The sequence below is a fragment of the Alternaria infectoria genome, assembly GCF_024043175.1.
Source record: "Alternaria infectoria strain BMP 0036 chromosome Unknown scaffold_3, whole genome shotgun sequence".
NCBI classification, from domain to species: domain Eukaryota; kingdom Fungi; phylum Ascomycota; class Dothideomycetes; order Pleosporales; family Pleosporaceae; genus Alternaria; species Alternaria infectoria.
In genome coordinates, this window is record NW_026250692.1 from 1,065,622 (window position 1) to 1,080,126 (window position 14,505).

Genomic DNA, 14,505 nt, shown 5'->3' on the forward strand with positions numbered 1-14,505 from the left:
TTCAACAAGAACGCGCCGATCAGAGAGGATAGGTTGGTGTAGGTCTGCTCGCCGACATGTGAGCAGGAAAAGCACGTCGCGTCGATGGTTGACGCTACCCTTCCAGCGATCATTTGTGGGGAGGCGGCCCGTGCACCAGCCGCCTCGATTGCCGTCGTCTCGACTATCGATCGCACCTCCCAGTCACCACAACCACCGCCGGCGTCTTGGATGAACCGGACAGTAAACCTTACGGCTTCGGGACAGGCCGTAGACCACTGACCGCCGTCGCTAGTGCCTGCCTGATACCGCACCCTACTCGGAGATTTGCAAGCTGGCACTCCTGTTGTTGACCGCCACCACATCAGCTGAAACTCACTCTCGTCTGTCCACTTGCTAGCACATGACTGCGCGACCATTCGTCGGGAAGTAAGGTCGGTCAATTCCGGTGCCGCAAGCGCTAGAGTCTCCTTCCACTACTCAGCCGAAAAAAGCTGAATCGGGATGCCGATCGCTTGATAGTTCGTCTATGGCTTTTGTCCACGTCTCTGTTTGGAATGGTCGCGAGTTCAGGTCGCCGTTCCTGTCTATCATGTTATCGACCGCCAGGGTTGCGACATCTTCGACACGTTCCCATAGGGAGACAGCCGAAGTGAGACCACAACGACTCCCAGGCAACCAAAAGCGCTGAAGCCTGAAACGTGGCAGGCGTACCCACCTCCTGGCTACACGTTGCTTTTGGACTTTTCGCATTGTCGCAAAGGCCATCCATGGATCGTCACAGGTGGGTCTAGTTAGTCGTTTCCTCATGGAGCCAATGGTGCTACTACGCTGTGGGTCTTGAAGACCGCTCACAGATCATTTCTTGGACTTGTCATGCAGTGCTCGATACCCCTCTGTCAGTTCTTAGCGAAGGTAGCGCAGAATCCGTCTGGCACTACCCTCCACAAAGGAAGTCACGACCAATGAGCAGTCGGACATTTGTAGCCATCAGAGGTCTGACGATATCAAGATCCGGACGCTACTCACATCATCCCGATGCAGGCATGGGTTCGTCCGCCCTTGAGGAAGCCGCAGGACACTGTTCGCCGAGTGCATATGCTGATCAACACACCGTAGCTGCTAGCGATCGTCGCCACGCAACTGGCTCGCTGCTGCTTGCCATGGCCAAGCTCCTGCGTGGGGAGCATTGCGCCTCCCAGATCAACAGCAAGCTACGTTGAACTTACTTTGTGAACTCCGTCCGGCCCTGGGATTCATATTCTCCCCGTTCCCATCTTTTCCACATGGTCATACACACACTTATTCATCATGCCTAGCCAGATACAAACATTGATCGGAAAGATCAGGAGGAAGCCGACGCAAGCCAGCGATGGCCGAACAGCGGAAGCATCGAGTGGCATGAAGAACCACCAGAAGACTGGCATTGTCAGCGACATTAGAGGTCTCGGTGTTAAGGATGCCAAGTTTGCCCTCGATGCCATTACGACACTCGCGTCCGGTGAGCCTCTGGACGACAAAGAACTTCTCCTCGAGAAGGGAGTTCAGATGCTACAGGGTCTTCCTCTGAACAGCGGTCTCAGTGCAAAGGTGTCGGATGGTTTCATCAGCATGCTCTGGAATGATTTACCACACCCAACACCTACGCATGCCGGCCCATCGGCACGATACCGGAAGCACGACGGCGCAGGAAACAATCCCCACAACCCTGAAATGGGCAAGGCAGGTTCGCCATATGCGCGAAATGTACCTCCCACCAAACCGAAAGGTAAGTACGCTGTTGCTATCATCCCATGCGAATCAGGACTGACAACTTCTCAAGGGCCAAATTTACCTGACGTTGAAGACGTATACGAGGCGCTTCTCAAGCGCAGTGGTCCTTTCCGCGAGCACCCGTCTGGTCTGAATCGCCTCTTCTTCTCCTTCGCAACCATAGTCATACACGAATGTTTCCAAACCTCTAGGACAGATCCTTGGATCAATGAGACTTCGAGCTATGTTGACCTCAGCACCCTGTACGGCAATACAGAGAAGGAGCAACATCGCGTGCGAACTTACAAAGATGGCCTGATCTACCCAGACTCAATCGCCTCGGAGCGCATCATGATGATGCCCCCTGGTGTAGTCGCAGTACTGTTGATGTTCTCGAGAAACCACAACCACGTCGCGGAGTCGCTGCTGTCAGTGAACGAGGACGGCAAATACAAGCCCTGGGATACTCTGGACGAGGCAGGCAGGAAATGGTAAGTTTGCTGTAGTCCCTGTACGCGATATGAGCCTAACTCGATTTCAGGCAAGACGAAGACATTTTCCAGATCACGCGCAACATTAACGTCGGTTTCTTTGCTTCAGTCGTACTGAAAGACTATGTCGCTGCCATCTTGAACACACCACGAGCCAACTCGGAATGGTCTCTTGATCTTGGTAAAGAGATCAAGCAAGGCGGCACACGTGTCGAGCGCGGAACCGGCAGCCATGTATCCGTGGAGTTTGCTGTCCTTTACCACTGGCACGCTGCTCTCAGTGCCGCGGATGAGACATGGATGGAAGATATCATCCGTTCCGTCTTCCCTGACATCCGCCACATCGACGATGTGACAATCGAGATGTTCCACCAAGTCATGAAGGTATATGGTCATGACTTGATGAGCAAGAAGCCCTGGGAGTGGACTTTTGGAGGCCTTAAGCGAGGCGCTGACGGCAGGTTCAACGATGCCCAACTTTCCGAGCTTATCAAAGACTGCATCGAGGAGCCTGCCCATGCTTTTGGTGCCCACGGTACCCCCGCCAGTCTAAAGGTCGTTGACCTCATGGGCCAATTGCAGGCCCGTGAGATGTTCAATGTCTGCACGCTCAACGAGTTCCGCCGGTATCTTAATCTGAAGCCGTACGATACGTTTGAAGATTGGTGTTCCGATAAAGAGACAGCACGAGCAGCCGAGCTGTTGTACGGCCACATGGAGAACATGGAACTCTACCCTGGATTGATGGCCGAGTGCACCAAACCTGCCATGCCGGGAAGTGGTGTCTGCCCTGGTCAAACGACTGGTCGAGGTATCCTGGACGACGCCGTCGCATTGGTTCGCGGTGATCGTTTCCTGAGCTACGACTTCAACAGTAACACCCTTACGCAGTGGGGAGCGGCTTTGCTGGCGGAGACAACACCCGGTGCATACGGTGGTGTGTTTCCTAAGCTGCTCTTCCAGGGTCTTCCGGGTGGATTCAAGGGAACTTCCAGCTACGCGCTGCTGCCCTTCTACACTCCCAAAGCAGCGAAGGAGATTCTTCAAGGAAATGGTGTGCTTGAAAAGTACGACCTCAGACGCCCTCCCAGCGATTACGACATCGTCAGCGTCCAAACTCAGGAGGGTTGCAAGAAAATCTTCGAGGATCGTGAGAGTTTCGTTGTCATGTACCAGGCAGCTATTCGCAACTGTACTGCTGGACATGACTTCATGATCGGCTGGGACGAGCAGAAGAAGCATGATGAACGCTCCAACATTCTGCACAAGGTCTTCTTTGAGGAGGGCTTCGAGAAGAACATCAACGAGTTCTTCACGACCAACGTACGCAATCTCATCAAGAAGAACTCCCTCAAAGGCGCCAAGGGCAGGATGAGCATCGACATTGTCCGTGATGTTACCAACATTACGCCAATCCTTTGGCTCGCTGAGCGTTTTGCACTCCCGCTGAAGACACAAGAGCAACCTAGAGGCTTGCTCTCCGTCCACGAAGCTTTCCTAGCCTATCTCGTACTGTGTAAGTAACCAGTCCAGCGCTCTTGAACCTGCCACAGGTGCTAACCTCCGCCCAGTCATGTACCAGTCCTTCAACATAATGCCGCATAACGAATGGAAGCTGCGTGCAGGCGCTATGGAAGCCGCAGCCCCCCTCCGCTCCATCTTCGAAACCCATCTTAAGACGCAAACTGGGCGTCTAGAAGGTTTCGTCGACTGGATGGCCAAGGGCTCCGCTTTCGAGGTAGGCCCACACGCCGACCGCATCTACCATGCATTAGCGGACACCAAGCTGCCCATCGGAGACATGGTCGGTGACTGCATCGGTATGGGAGCGCCCGTCGCCGGAAACCTGACACAGCAAGCCAGTCTGCTGATCGACTTGTTTCTATCTCCTGGGTACGAAAAGTACAAGACAAGGATCGTCGAGCTATCGCACATGGACCCTACGACCTCGGACCGCGAACTCCAAGGCTTCGTTTACGAAGGCATGCGCCACGTTGGTGTTGTTCCCGGTCTACCTCGCGTTGCGACGCGCGACATTACCGTCAACGACGGCGTCCGCGGCCCTGTTTCCGTCAAAAAGGGCCACACGATCCTCATTGCAACTTCCAAAGCCGCCATGGACCCCGTTGCGTTTCCCAACCCTGAGATCCTAGACCCGCATCGCCCATTCAAGGAGTACACACTGCTCGGCCATGGCCTGCACTTCTGCTTCGGCGCCCGCCTCGTAGGCCCGTCTCTCGCCGCGACGCTGCGCGAAGTTTTCAAACTACCAAACGTGCGGCGCGCACCGGGCAAACAGGGTCGTTTTACCGTCACGGAGCACAAACTCGCCGGCATAACGATGCGACATTATCTTGATTCGAGCTCGAAGGAGAGTCCCATCCCCACGAGTCTACGGCTGCACTACGATAGCGAGGATGTTGTTGTTGCGACGGGTCTCAATGGCCATCTTACCAATGGCCATGCGAACGGGGGGCTGACGAACGGACACACGAATGGACTTGCCAACGGGCATACAAACTTCGCTTCTAATGGCCATGCCAATGCAGGTGGGGATAATGAACATGGCAATGCGTATACAATTGCGCCTTAGGGAGGTGTGGGACCAGAACCCAATTCGGCACCAGGACGCCCGTCGGTGTCTTCCTGGTCAGTGTCTTCGTCGTCGTCGTCGTCGTCGAGCAAAAGCTCTGATCTGAGGCGGCAGCCAGGGATTTTCTGTTGCCGGAGTGCGCGGGAATAATTTGCTAGGAGATGTCCGCTGGTAGTCAAGATTTGGGCATGACTTCGTTAGGGTGTTATTGTTTGTGACGATACCATTGAACTTTCTGTTGTCTTAGTTGTAGTGTTATAAAATCAGCTTGCTGCAAGTTGTTGTCGAATTGAAGCTTCAAGTTGATGTCAGTCGTGTTGTGATGTTGGGAATGTGACTTAAAAAGGTTCACATATCTGGTGTCGATAACTAGCCAACCTTAGCCCAGCCATGCACTGTAATATACGGTTGCAAAAGTCCAAGGTCACTATTAGGTTACATGTCTTTAATAGTCATCAGTATCAATCCTACCAACACGGTGGTCTAGTCATCAGCGTACACCGACAAACACAAAGCCACCCCCATATTACAAGGTATTACTATGCACCCAGTCTTTTATGAGAACGATATTATCAGATAATCTGGAAAATGAATCATTCCGATTTCCATATAAAGACGACTACGCGTCTCACGCAATGAACGCCATGCTACCCAGCCTATCGAAACACAAGAAACCCGACCCTTACAAAAGACAAGACAGAATGCCAAAGTTACAACTTCACAGCTACTCAACTGAGCCCAACACCGCGTCAAGCCATCCTGGGCAATGGCGGAAGTGAAGTAGGATCCCATCTTCTCTCGCCCTCCATGTCAACATCATCATCGCTGTCTTCCTCACTAGCATCCTCCAACGCCTCCCTCCTCTCCATCTCATCCACATCCATCATGTCATCGCCATCATCCTCGTCATCTTCATCTTCACTACCCAAAACAGGTCTGTCATGGACGTCTGGCAATCCGCTACCCCTCTCGCCCTTGGGTCGGGCTCTGAGCGCACTTCTGCCGCCCTCCCAGCGATCCAAGCGACGCAGGGCTCTGCTGAGCATCTTGGCGCGGTAGTATGACTCCTCGCCATGGTCGTTGACTTCGCCGCCAAAGTCGAGAGGTACGAGGCCGGAGGGCATGGGCGGGGGTGTTTTGGTGCCGAGTTCGTATTCGGGAAGTTGGGCAAATTGCGCGTGCGATTCTTCGTCTGTGTCGTAGCCGTCGGCCATGCCTTTGCAGCGGATCCAGCTGCGCATAAAGGGGTTGGCTTTGCGGCGGCGCTTGGCCGCGGCGGCGTACTCGATGCGAATACCTCGGTCAAGAATGACGTCGACACGTCGCCTCCTGTATTGCTCGACAGCTAGTTGGTGTTGTGTAAGGGGACGTGTTCGTTTGTGCGAGGGGTCGGAACCGTTGAGTGGGAGGTAGAAGCCGTGTGGTCCGTTGAAGGTGGGTGCGGATGTAGAGGGGGACTGGCCATCTTGCGAGTGTGGAGCGTCGAGTTTGGTCTTGAAAGAACGTGCGGCTGGTGTTCCTCCGGCGCCTATGCCTGATGTGCGATTGCGCGACCAGTTCCCGCGGCCGGGGCCCTTGGGCGCAGGAGACGAAACCGGTCCGTCTTCGTTGAGGAGGGTATTGATGCGCATGTTGGGTGTAGCCACCTTCTTGGCTGTGTTATAGACGCTGTTCGGCGGAGACGCAGACCGAGTACGGTCAGTGTCTGAGGGGTAGTCTCGTTCGATGATGGATTTTGCAAGCTTGCCTCGTCCTCGTGCGGAGCCTGGTGTTGTTAGATCGGTGTCGCCGCAAAGGCTAGAGAGCAGCATACCATGGGAAGGCGATTGCCTGTCGCGTCCAGGTGTCCAAGCACCATCATCGGCGGCGATGGAGAAGACTGGGTTTTGGTTGAAGCCTAGAGGTGGGTCAGCTACAGCCGGACGTGAGCGGAGTCACAGGTGAATAGCAGCACTCACCCTTCTTGTTGGTACGCTTGGGGCCTGTCACGACGGGCGCCATGTCGCTTGCCAATATAGCTGTCCTCTCCTTGCGCTTAATCTCACCGAAAGTCTTCTCTTCGATGGAGTCGACGTTCTCCAGCGCCTCCTGCTCTGGCGAGAGTATGTCAAAAGGCGGGCACTTGATAGGGAACTCAGCCGTAGTCGGATCGTCGGCCGGGCCCATCTGGCCGGGACCAAAAGGGTTGCTCTCGGCAGCCTCCTTGGTGAAGTCGCTCTCGAGATACCACCACATGAGCCAGAGGAAGGCCGTGGCTCTGCTCTTGCTGCTCAGGTTGGAGCGCATGACGAGGTCGAAGAAGTCGCGCGGCGGGAAGAAGTGCAGCTCTGAGATCTTGGGGGCGTATTGCGACAGGACGAAGATGAGGTTGACGGGGTTGGTACGCGGGACGGAGGCTGCCATGATCTCCTCGATGGTGCTGGGCTGCTCCTGGTCCTCGGTGGCACCCTTGAGGATGGACTTCAAGCGGGGCGCGTCCTGCAGCTGCTTGTAGGCATTCGGGTCTTGGTGGGCCTGGAGGGAGGGGATGGAGTGGTAGGTGCGCAGCTGGGCGCGCATCTCGGGGAAGACTGTGGCAGGTTAGGGGGGCTCGAGGAGGGACAGCAGGTGGCCTACAGTTGAGCGTCGTGTTCATGCGGCCGACGTTGACGAGCAGACACACCATGGCCATGTTGATGGCAGCCGGGCGCTCCGTCAGCAGCTTGTCCTTGAGGATCTTGCTGCACTTGCTGCTCTTGGCCATGGCGTCGAGGTAGATGTCGGCGAAGGTGTGGCCGCTGGTGCTGTCCGACTGCTTGGTGAAGACGGGCCGGTCGTCCTCGAAGACGAGCTTGAGGAAGTCGAACTGGATGTCCTTGCGCCACAGCGGGATGCCGTCGTCCTTCTTCAGGTGCTTGATCTTGTTGCCGCTGTAGACGGACGACACGCTGCCGTTGGCATTGCGGCGCGTCGTCGTCGTCGTCGCCGTGTAGTACGGCCTCGCCGGGTCCGTGTCGTTGACGGGGCGGGCGGCGTCGGGCCCATCGCCGCCAGCGTCGCTCCCATCGGGGACAGGCGTGTTGGCCTGCGAGGGCGAGGGCTTGGAGTCGTCCATCGGGGGGTCGGCGGCCAGAATGTGTCGCAGGCTGTTTCTCGTGTCGGGCTCGTCGGGGCGCGCAGGCAGAGGCGCCGTGGCAGCCGCTCCGTCGTCCATGGCCAAGTGCTCTGTGTCTGGTTCCACTAGTCCTGTGCTGGCCCGCTGTCGCCTGAGCGCGCGTCTCGAACAAGCAGGCAGGCGCGTCGCAGTCGTCAATCGCCGAGAGGGAAGCTGCGTCTCAGCGCGGAAAGCGCATCCACGCCCAAGCTCAGACCTCGGGACGCTAGGCCAACGCGATCCCATCACGAACATGGTCAACCATCACAGTAGTTGCTAGCAGACTTCATTTCATTTCCTAACCAATTGCGCAAATGCAGTGCACCACGCATACATCAAAGCAACCAGGATATCTCAGCAAAAGTTGCACAAAAAGAAAGCTCCAACACGCGCCGCGCGACTGCCGAAGCCAACCTGTCGCCGAAACAAAGAAAGCGGCCTGCTGCAAGCAAGGGGCGGGGGTATGCAACGCGAAAAGCATACACAACTCCGAGCGAGTCGCCTGCTCCATCTCGCCAAACGCCTGGTATCGCTGAATATCCGTACAACACGCAAAAGGAAACCCAAATCCCGCCTCTCCGGCGCTTCCAAGTAACCAAAGATCCGGCCCGTGGTCCTGAATTAAGAATCAAAAATTAGACTGAATTCTTGGTGCATCGTCATGTGTCGTCTCTGTCGCGAATCGAGCCCAGGCTTGCTCACTCGAACGCCGTCTCTTCTCGTACCATTAGAGGGTTGTTGGTGTTTTGTGAATACATTCGTGCATCCATCCGTCCATCTCCGCGTGGAGGGTTGGATCCACCCGAGCCCTTGCGTTGGCCGCCCATGCCCATGTTCATCAAAAGCATGCCGCTCTCTCGTTTTCGTTGCCGCTGTTCGCGAGCTCCGCTAGACTGAACAGCGCCGTTCAAGCTGCCGTATCCCTCTCCAGAGTGATATGGCTGGTCGTAGGCTGGCGCATCGTAGCTGGGTCGCATGGGAATAAATCCCGAATCATAGCCGTTGTATTGGCCTTGCTGCTGTTGGCCGTACTGCTGCTGCTGCTGTTGGTACTGCTGCGGGGGCTGTGGGGGCGGATAGCTGGGAGCGCTATTCCCTTGATAGCCTTGAGGCGGTCGGTCCATACGCTGCTGGAATGTCGTCTCGTTGTATGCCGGCGTTGGGAGGTCTGAGAACATCTGCCTCCGAGGAGACCGAATCGCGTCGTCCCCCAGGTGAGAAGTGTTGTTGCGGATCTCGTGGATCGGGGAGCTTGCTTCATCGAGAGCAGTACCGAAGATATCCGTGTAGTCAGTCAGGAAGAAGGATATCAACGGGGCCGGAATGTTCAGAGTCGGAGCAAATACGATGCCAACATTCCTCACGGTCATCTTGTTCACCCCGGAATTGTCGACAATCTCAATCAGGAAAGACGCCATGTGTCGCAAGAGCTCAAGGTTAGGCCTAGGTAGCTTGTGTACCAGAACGTTAAAGCTCTGGATCTTTTTGCTACGCTCGTCCATATCTAGAATGTGTCAGTCCATGGTCTACTAATCAACGTCGTCCGGATAGACCACTTACCGAGAACCTTGAGGAAGTCAAGATGCAGTTCCCGAGTTAGGACAGAGGCCGGCAGTTCTCGCAGGTACAGCTTGAGAAGCGATGCGACGGCGTGAACGTCATAGTACTGCCCGTCTAGCAACCTGATGTCACCTTCGTTGTTGAAGCGATCGCGCAGGCCCTTGATAACAATATTTGACCCGCTGAGCCGGAAGATGCCCTCTTCGCTGATTGCCTTCTTTGCTCGCAGATACTCCAAGCACCTGTAGACGACAGCTGGCAGCGCCACGTTGACACCGTCAGGCTGCGTAAACTCCACAGCTTCCATAAGTGGAATACCAAATACACTGCGGCCCGGAGGCAGGCGATGTTCTACAGCCGGCTGCAGCGGAGTGCTGACCTGAACCGGTGCGAGGTCAGAAGAGCCGCCACGACCTCTAAAGCCGAATATGCTACGTTTCTTGTCTTTGACGGTCGTGGGTCCTGCCGCTGGTTTGCTTCCCCAGCTCTCAGAGTCCTTGATGGGGGTTCCGTTGCTTGGTCCTGAGATGGCAGGATAGTGACCTGAGTTATCTTGAAGGAAGGACGAATCCTTGGGCGACCCCCGTGACGGCTTTTCTACCATCATATCACGGTGATTGGGTCCGCGGACGGGAGCTTGCGCTTGCACCGTGTCGTCATAGCTGAGGCCTTGCAAGCGATCCTGCTCTCCCATATCAGGGCTTTCTCTCCGCTGAGAGCGTGCCGAATCTTGGCTAGCCTGCTGCTTTTGAAGACGCGTAGCAGAGGGGACGCGAATCTCGACTGGCGAAGTTTCGTCTGGTATGTCGACATGTTGCAGAAGAGCCTCGACCCAAGCATCTCGCTCTTCATCATTCTCCGCACACAGCACATGGCGCACCAAGCTCGTCGAATCTTTTCGCTTTGGCTCCAAGATGAGGAAGGCGTGTCGATATTGGTTATCTTCAGAATCGTCCCGTCGTTGAGGCGATTGGTTTGACTGCTGTTGTGACTGCTTCCCAATCTGTGCATTTTGCAGCTTGATCGTTCCCAAGTGCGCACCGCCCTCGCCCTCAAAGTACCTGAACTCTGAGCCATCCAGAACAAAGAAACGCGCTTTCCAGCCTCCGAAATTCTTGCCACGCTTGGTGAGGTAACCTTCCTTGCGCTGCGTTTTCTGAACAGACACTATCGGACCTGGTGTGGGCTCGGGGGCCAGTCTATCGCCAGCCTGGGCGCCTATTACATCAGTAGACAGGTATTCACAGACAATCAATGCCGTCTTCTCGTTCATGGGAGTTTCCAGGACAGTATCAAAGTATTGGTTGAGGGCGACCCGGCGAGCGTCAATCTTGGCAGGCGCATGTCCTCCGAAGAGAGCACGGTCTGGAAGTCGTCCCTGAAAGTCGCACAAAGACCTCAGCTGAGAGTCTAGAGAAGGCAGCGTAGCAATGGTCTTTTCCACACGCCACAGCTGTTTGTTATCAGAGCGGGCGTAGACGGCAAGAATAAAGACAGGGTCCTCCTCCTGCGGCTTGGGGGCGAGCATGCTCATACGTGATGGCCGAAGGCGAGACGAGAAGACCTTTACTTGGATGGAGGGCAGTGCATTCGGGGGCAGCAAGAGTCCAGGGTACTGGTCTGACACGAGTCCGCGGTAGACGTGTTCTGCGTCCGGAACATCGTTGAGGGTAGGGCTGCTCGATGGTGATTCTGGACTGGGCTGTGCACCTGGTACAGTCAAAAGGCCCGTCGACGCCTCTTTGCGTAGCTGGTTGGGCTGTTGATTTTGGTTGACTGGGGGTGACTGATACGACTGAGGTGTATTTGGTGGGAATGGAACTTGTTGCTGCATTGCCCGAGCAGCCGACTGGTGCGTGGTAGTCGGCGACATGGGTGGTGATGCGATGGACTGCTTAGGATCTCTGGGTAACGGCGATCCGAGTGGCCTGTCCGTGGGTCGGGGGCTGGAAGGTAGACCTGGACTCATGAGTGGGGATGCGACGCTCCGGTTAGCCATCATAGAACTATCGGAGTTTGCAGGACTAAGAAGAGCATTCAGAGAGTTGGCTGGCGGGTGACGGGGAGAGAGTGGAAGGCCCGATTGCAGCGCATTGAACTGACGCGGCGAAAGGGGAACCGGGACCGCCTGAGGCTGATCGCCTGCTGGTGTTTCAGAAGGCGTCGCTTGTTTGCTCTTGCTTTCGCTTTTCTTCTTCTTCGACTTGCTTCGAGCTTCCTCATCTTTCGAATACATGGCCTCACGGACCCTGTCATCTTCCTCTCGAGTCTTTCTCCTTCCTCGCAGCTCCACGACAGGTATCTCATCCACCTCCAGTATATCGTCGTAATCAGAGTCGACATCGTCGCCATGCACGGCCCGGTGGAGATGTGCGCTGGTCGTTGTGGGTTTCGACAGGTTGAGTGGAGCTGGCGGTGCCTTTCGCAGAGGCTGCGGAGTCTTTCTTGGGGGTGATTCAAAGCCATCGCCGCCGACGACAGGCGTAGCTTGGATCAGCGATATCTGCGGAGGCTGGAGCTGTAAGCTGCCCGGGACGAGCGTCACGTCTGAGGTGTTCTGGGGAGGAGTGGCTGGCTTCGGGGCTTGCGCTGGGGGCTGAGCAGCATCGCCGGGGTGCAGCAATGTAGAGTCGAGGCCGAGGCCCCTGCTACCAAGGCTAAGGGGTTGCACGGAGTAGTCTGTAGGTGAGTTTACGGCTGACGAGATGTTGGATGCCGTGGAATGAGACGGCGACGTCGCTAGCTGTGAGTCTGGGATGAGATGCGGTGCGGGGTGCTCTTGCGTCAGGGGCGATGTCTTGTGCTCGGTGGCTTTGGTGTCGCTGGGCCGAGCGGCGTCACCAGGTTGCTCACTGAGGGCTGGCGACTGGCTGGTCTCGCGTTCCACGACCGAGTCGAACGTGTCGGACTTTTGCAGCGAGCCGGGACCGGGTGGCAGCTGCTCAGCGTACTCCTTGAACTTTCTGCGGTAGCGGTCCTTGTCCTTCAGTGCGCGCTCGAGGTCTTTCTGGAGCCCGATGATCATGGACCGTTGCTTCTCCACCAGCCGCCAGAGCTGCGCGTTGTGGCTGGACGTGTTCTGCTTGTCCTTCCACAGGGCCAGCATGGCGGCCTCGGGTGAGCCTGCAGCGGCCATCAGACTGGCCATGTCTGGGGGGTTGGCGGTGCTCGTGTCCTGCGACGGCCGGGGCGCATGGCTGGCGGGCGGGCGGTTCTGCGAGGCCGTCGACGACAGCGAGGATGCGGCCGAGTCTATCGAGGGGTTGCGGACTGGCACCGTCGGCCTCGTGTCTGGCCGGTTCGGGCGTGATGGTGGAGGCATGGTGACGGGCGAGGCTGGCGGGGAAATGCCAGCCGAAGACAGCGTGGGAGACGACAGCTGGCGGAGTCTGGCATACGCAGACGGCCGCGACGGCTGCGCGAAGCTCGGGGTGGGGACGGTGGGTGGTGTAGGCGGGTGCGCTGGCTGGGTTGGGCGAATGGGCGAGGTATGCTGTTGCTCCTCCGCCAGCAATGCGTCGAGCTTCTCGCGCGGACTGCGCGGTTCGTCGAGGCGTGGTGAGTCGCGGTAGCCCGGCTGCTGGCACGGGGGGCCGCTCTTACCAGTCGAATACAGCGGGCTTGGGACGGGTTTGCGACGTGCTCGGGGCGGGTGTTGCTCGTCCGCCGTGGCCGGCACGTTGTGCGAGCGCGTCGAGTCGTCGCGAAGGCTGCGAATACTGTCCGCGAGCGACGGCGCGGAGAGAGAGTGCAAGGGCGACGGCGGCTGGTGCTGAGCGATGTGATGTGCCGCCGTCCTTTCCTGGAGCATGTGCATGTCTGTATTCGTCGCCGCCATGTCCAAGGCTCAAACGGGCTAGCGGACGACCGGGATATCTGGTCGACGGTATAGCAGACGGCCAGTGGGGATTAGTGTTTCGGCGACGCTCTGAGTGTCTGGTGAATCCAAAGCTGCCACGCTCAGCAGTCTCGTCAGCATCTGGCGTCCCGCGCAGCTTGAGACAAGTCTCCGTCAGAAGGAGCAGCCGGAACAGAAGAGATTTGGGCTTGTCGCCTGCCGGCTTCTCATTCGGCGCCATAACCGCCCTTGTAGGAGCCGGGCCAAAGTCAAGCCTGGTTCCTGCAGCAGAAGCGAGCCCTGTAGGCCGTCGTCTCCATCATCGCCTCCGCACGCCTTGATGGCTGCGTCCCCTCACGTTTTAGATGTGCCCAAACCCGTCTGCATCCCCGTCGACCACCTGCCCGCGTAGGCGCCAGAAAGCTACTTTGGCTTTTCCATTGGCGCACACCTGTGGCTTGCTAGCCGTAATCAACTACGAGCCACCATCCACCGCCCCTCTTGTGCAGAACGAGATGTGCACGTGGTCTGCTGTCGCTGGTGCCCGCAGGCAAGCTGACAACAGCCTGACAAGCCAAAAGGTGCGAAATGCCCACCTATTGGCTACAGCCCAGATGATTTGGCATGCGAGCCCAGAGAGTGTATTGATTCGGCGGCGCGATAATCTGCGACTCATGGCAGACTCGAGAGCAACTCCGCCAGCCGTCTGGCCGTCGATTGGATGGTCGTGGTAATAATGTCTCTTGCGCACGGAGGCGTTCGAGTTGAAGGGCTGCCGGCTGGGTCGCTGCAGCACGAAGGATTTGCCAGGCCGAATCGGGGCTAGATCCGTCGATCACTTGGCACTCGTAGATGCAGCAGCTCCGAACTCTCAGAGACAACCACCGCATGCCGTCCATCACCATGAGTGCCCAACCATCCGCTCTGCCCCGCGGCTGAATGCTCGAGTATGCTGACGGCGGATACATGCCGCTTGGAACGCATATCAGGATCATACGATTCCTACCGACCTGCGATTACATCTGAAACTCATCCGCCGTCAAGCGAAGTGTACTGCAGGGAGCCGCTGATAGCTCCACGACTAGACCGTAACCGTCGCCACATGGTGATCACGAGCTGCACCTAGGCTGCGCAACGAACCCAAGGCCCAGACTAATAA

At 56.9% G+C, this 14,505-nt stretch overlaps 2 protein-coding genes across 2 annotated transcripts; one reads left to right on the top strand and one right to left on the bottom strand.

Annotated features, from left to right (window-relative positions):
- Nucleotides 1-1,290: 1,290 nt before the first annotated feature.
- On the top strand, nt 1,291-4,815 carry J4E92_002584 (uncharacterized protein; the record flags this gene model as incomplete). Its single annotated transcript, XM_051493987.1, has 4 exons — nt 1,291-1,747; nt 1,802-2,222; nt 2,273-3,738; nt 3,794-4,815. The coding sequence occupies 4 exons, from the start codon at nt 1,291-1,293 to the stop codon at nt 4,813-4,815; spliced, it is 3,366 nt and encodes a 1,121-aa protein (XP_051355666.1).
- A 749-nt stretch (nt 4,816-5,564) lies between these two features.
- On the bottom strand, nt 5,565-13,346 carry J4E92_002585 (uncharacterized protein; the record flags this gene model as incomplete). Its single annotated transcript, XM_051493988.1, has 6 exons — nt 5,565-6,580; nt 6,629-6,712; nt 6,774-7,385; nt 7,432-8,060; nt 8,651-9,452; nt 9,509-13,346. 6 exons carry the CDS (start codon nt 13,344-13,346, stop codon nt 5,565-5,567), a joined length of 6,981 nt encoding a protein of 2,326 aa, XP_051355667.1.
- Nucleotides 13,347-14,505: the final 1,159 nt, after the last annotated feature.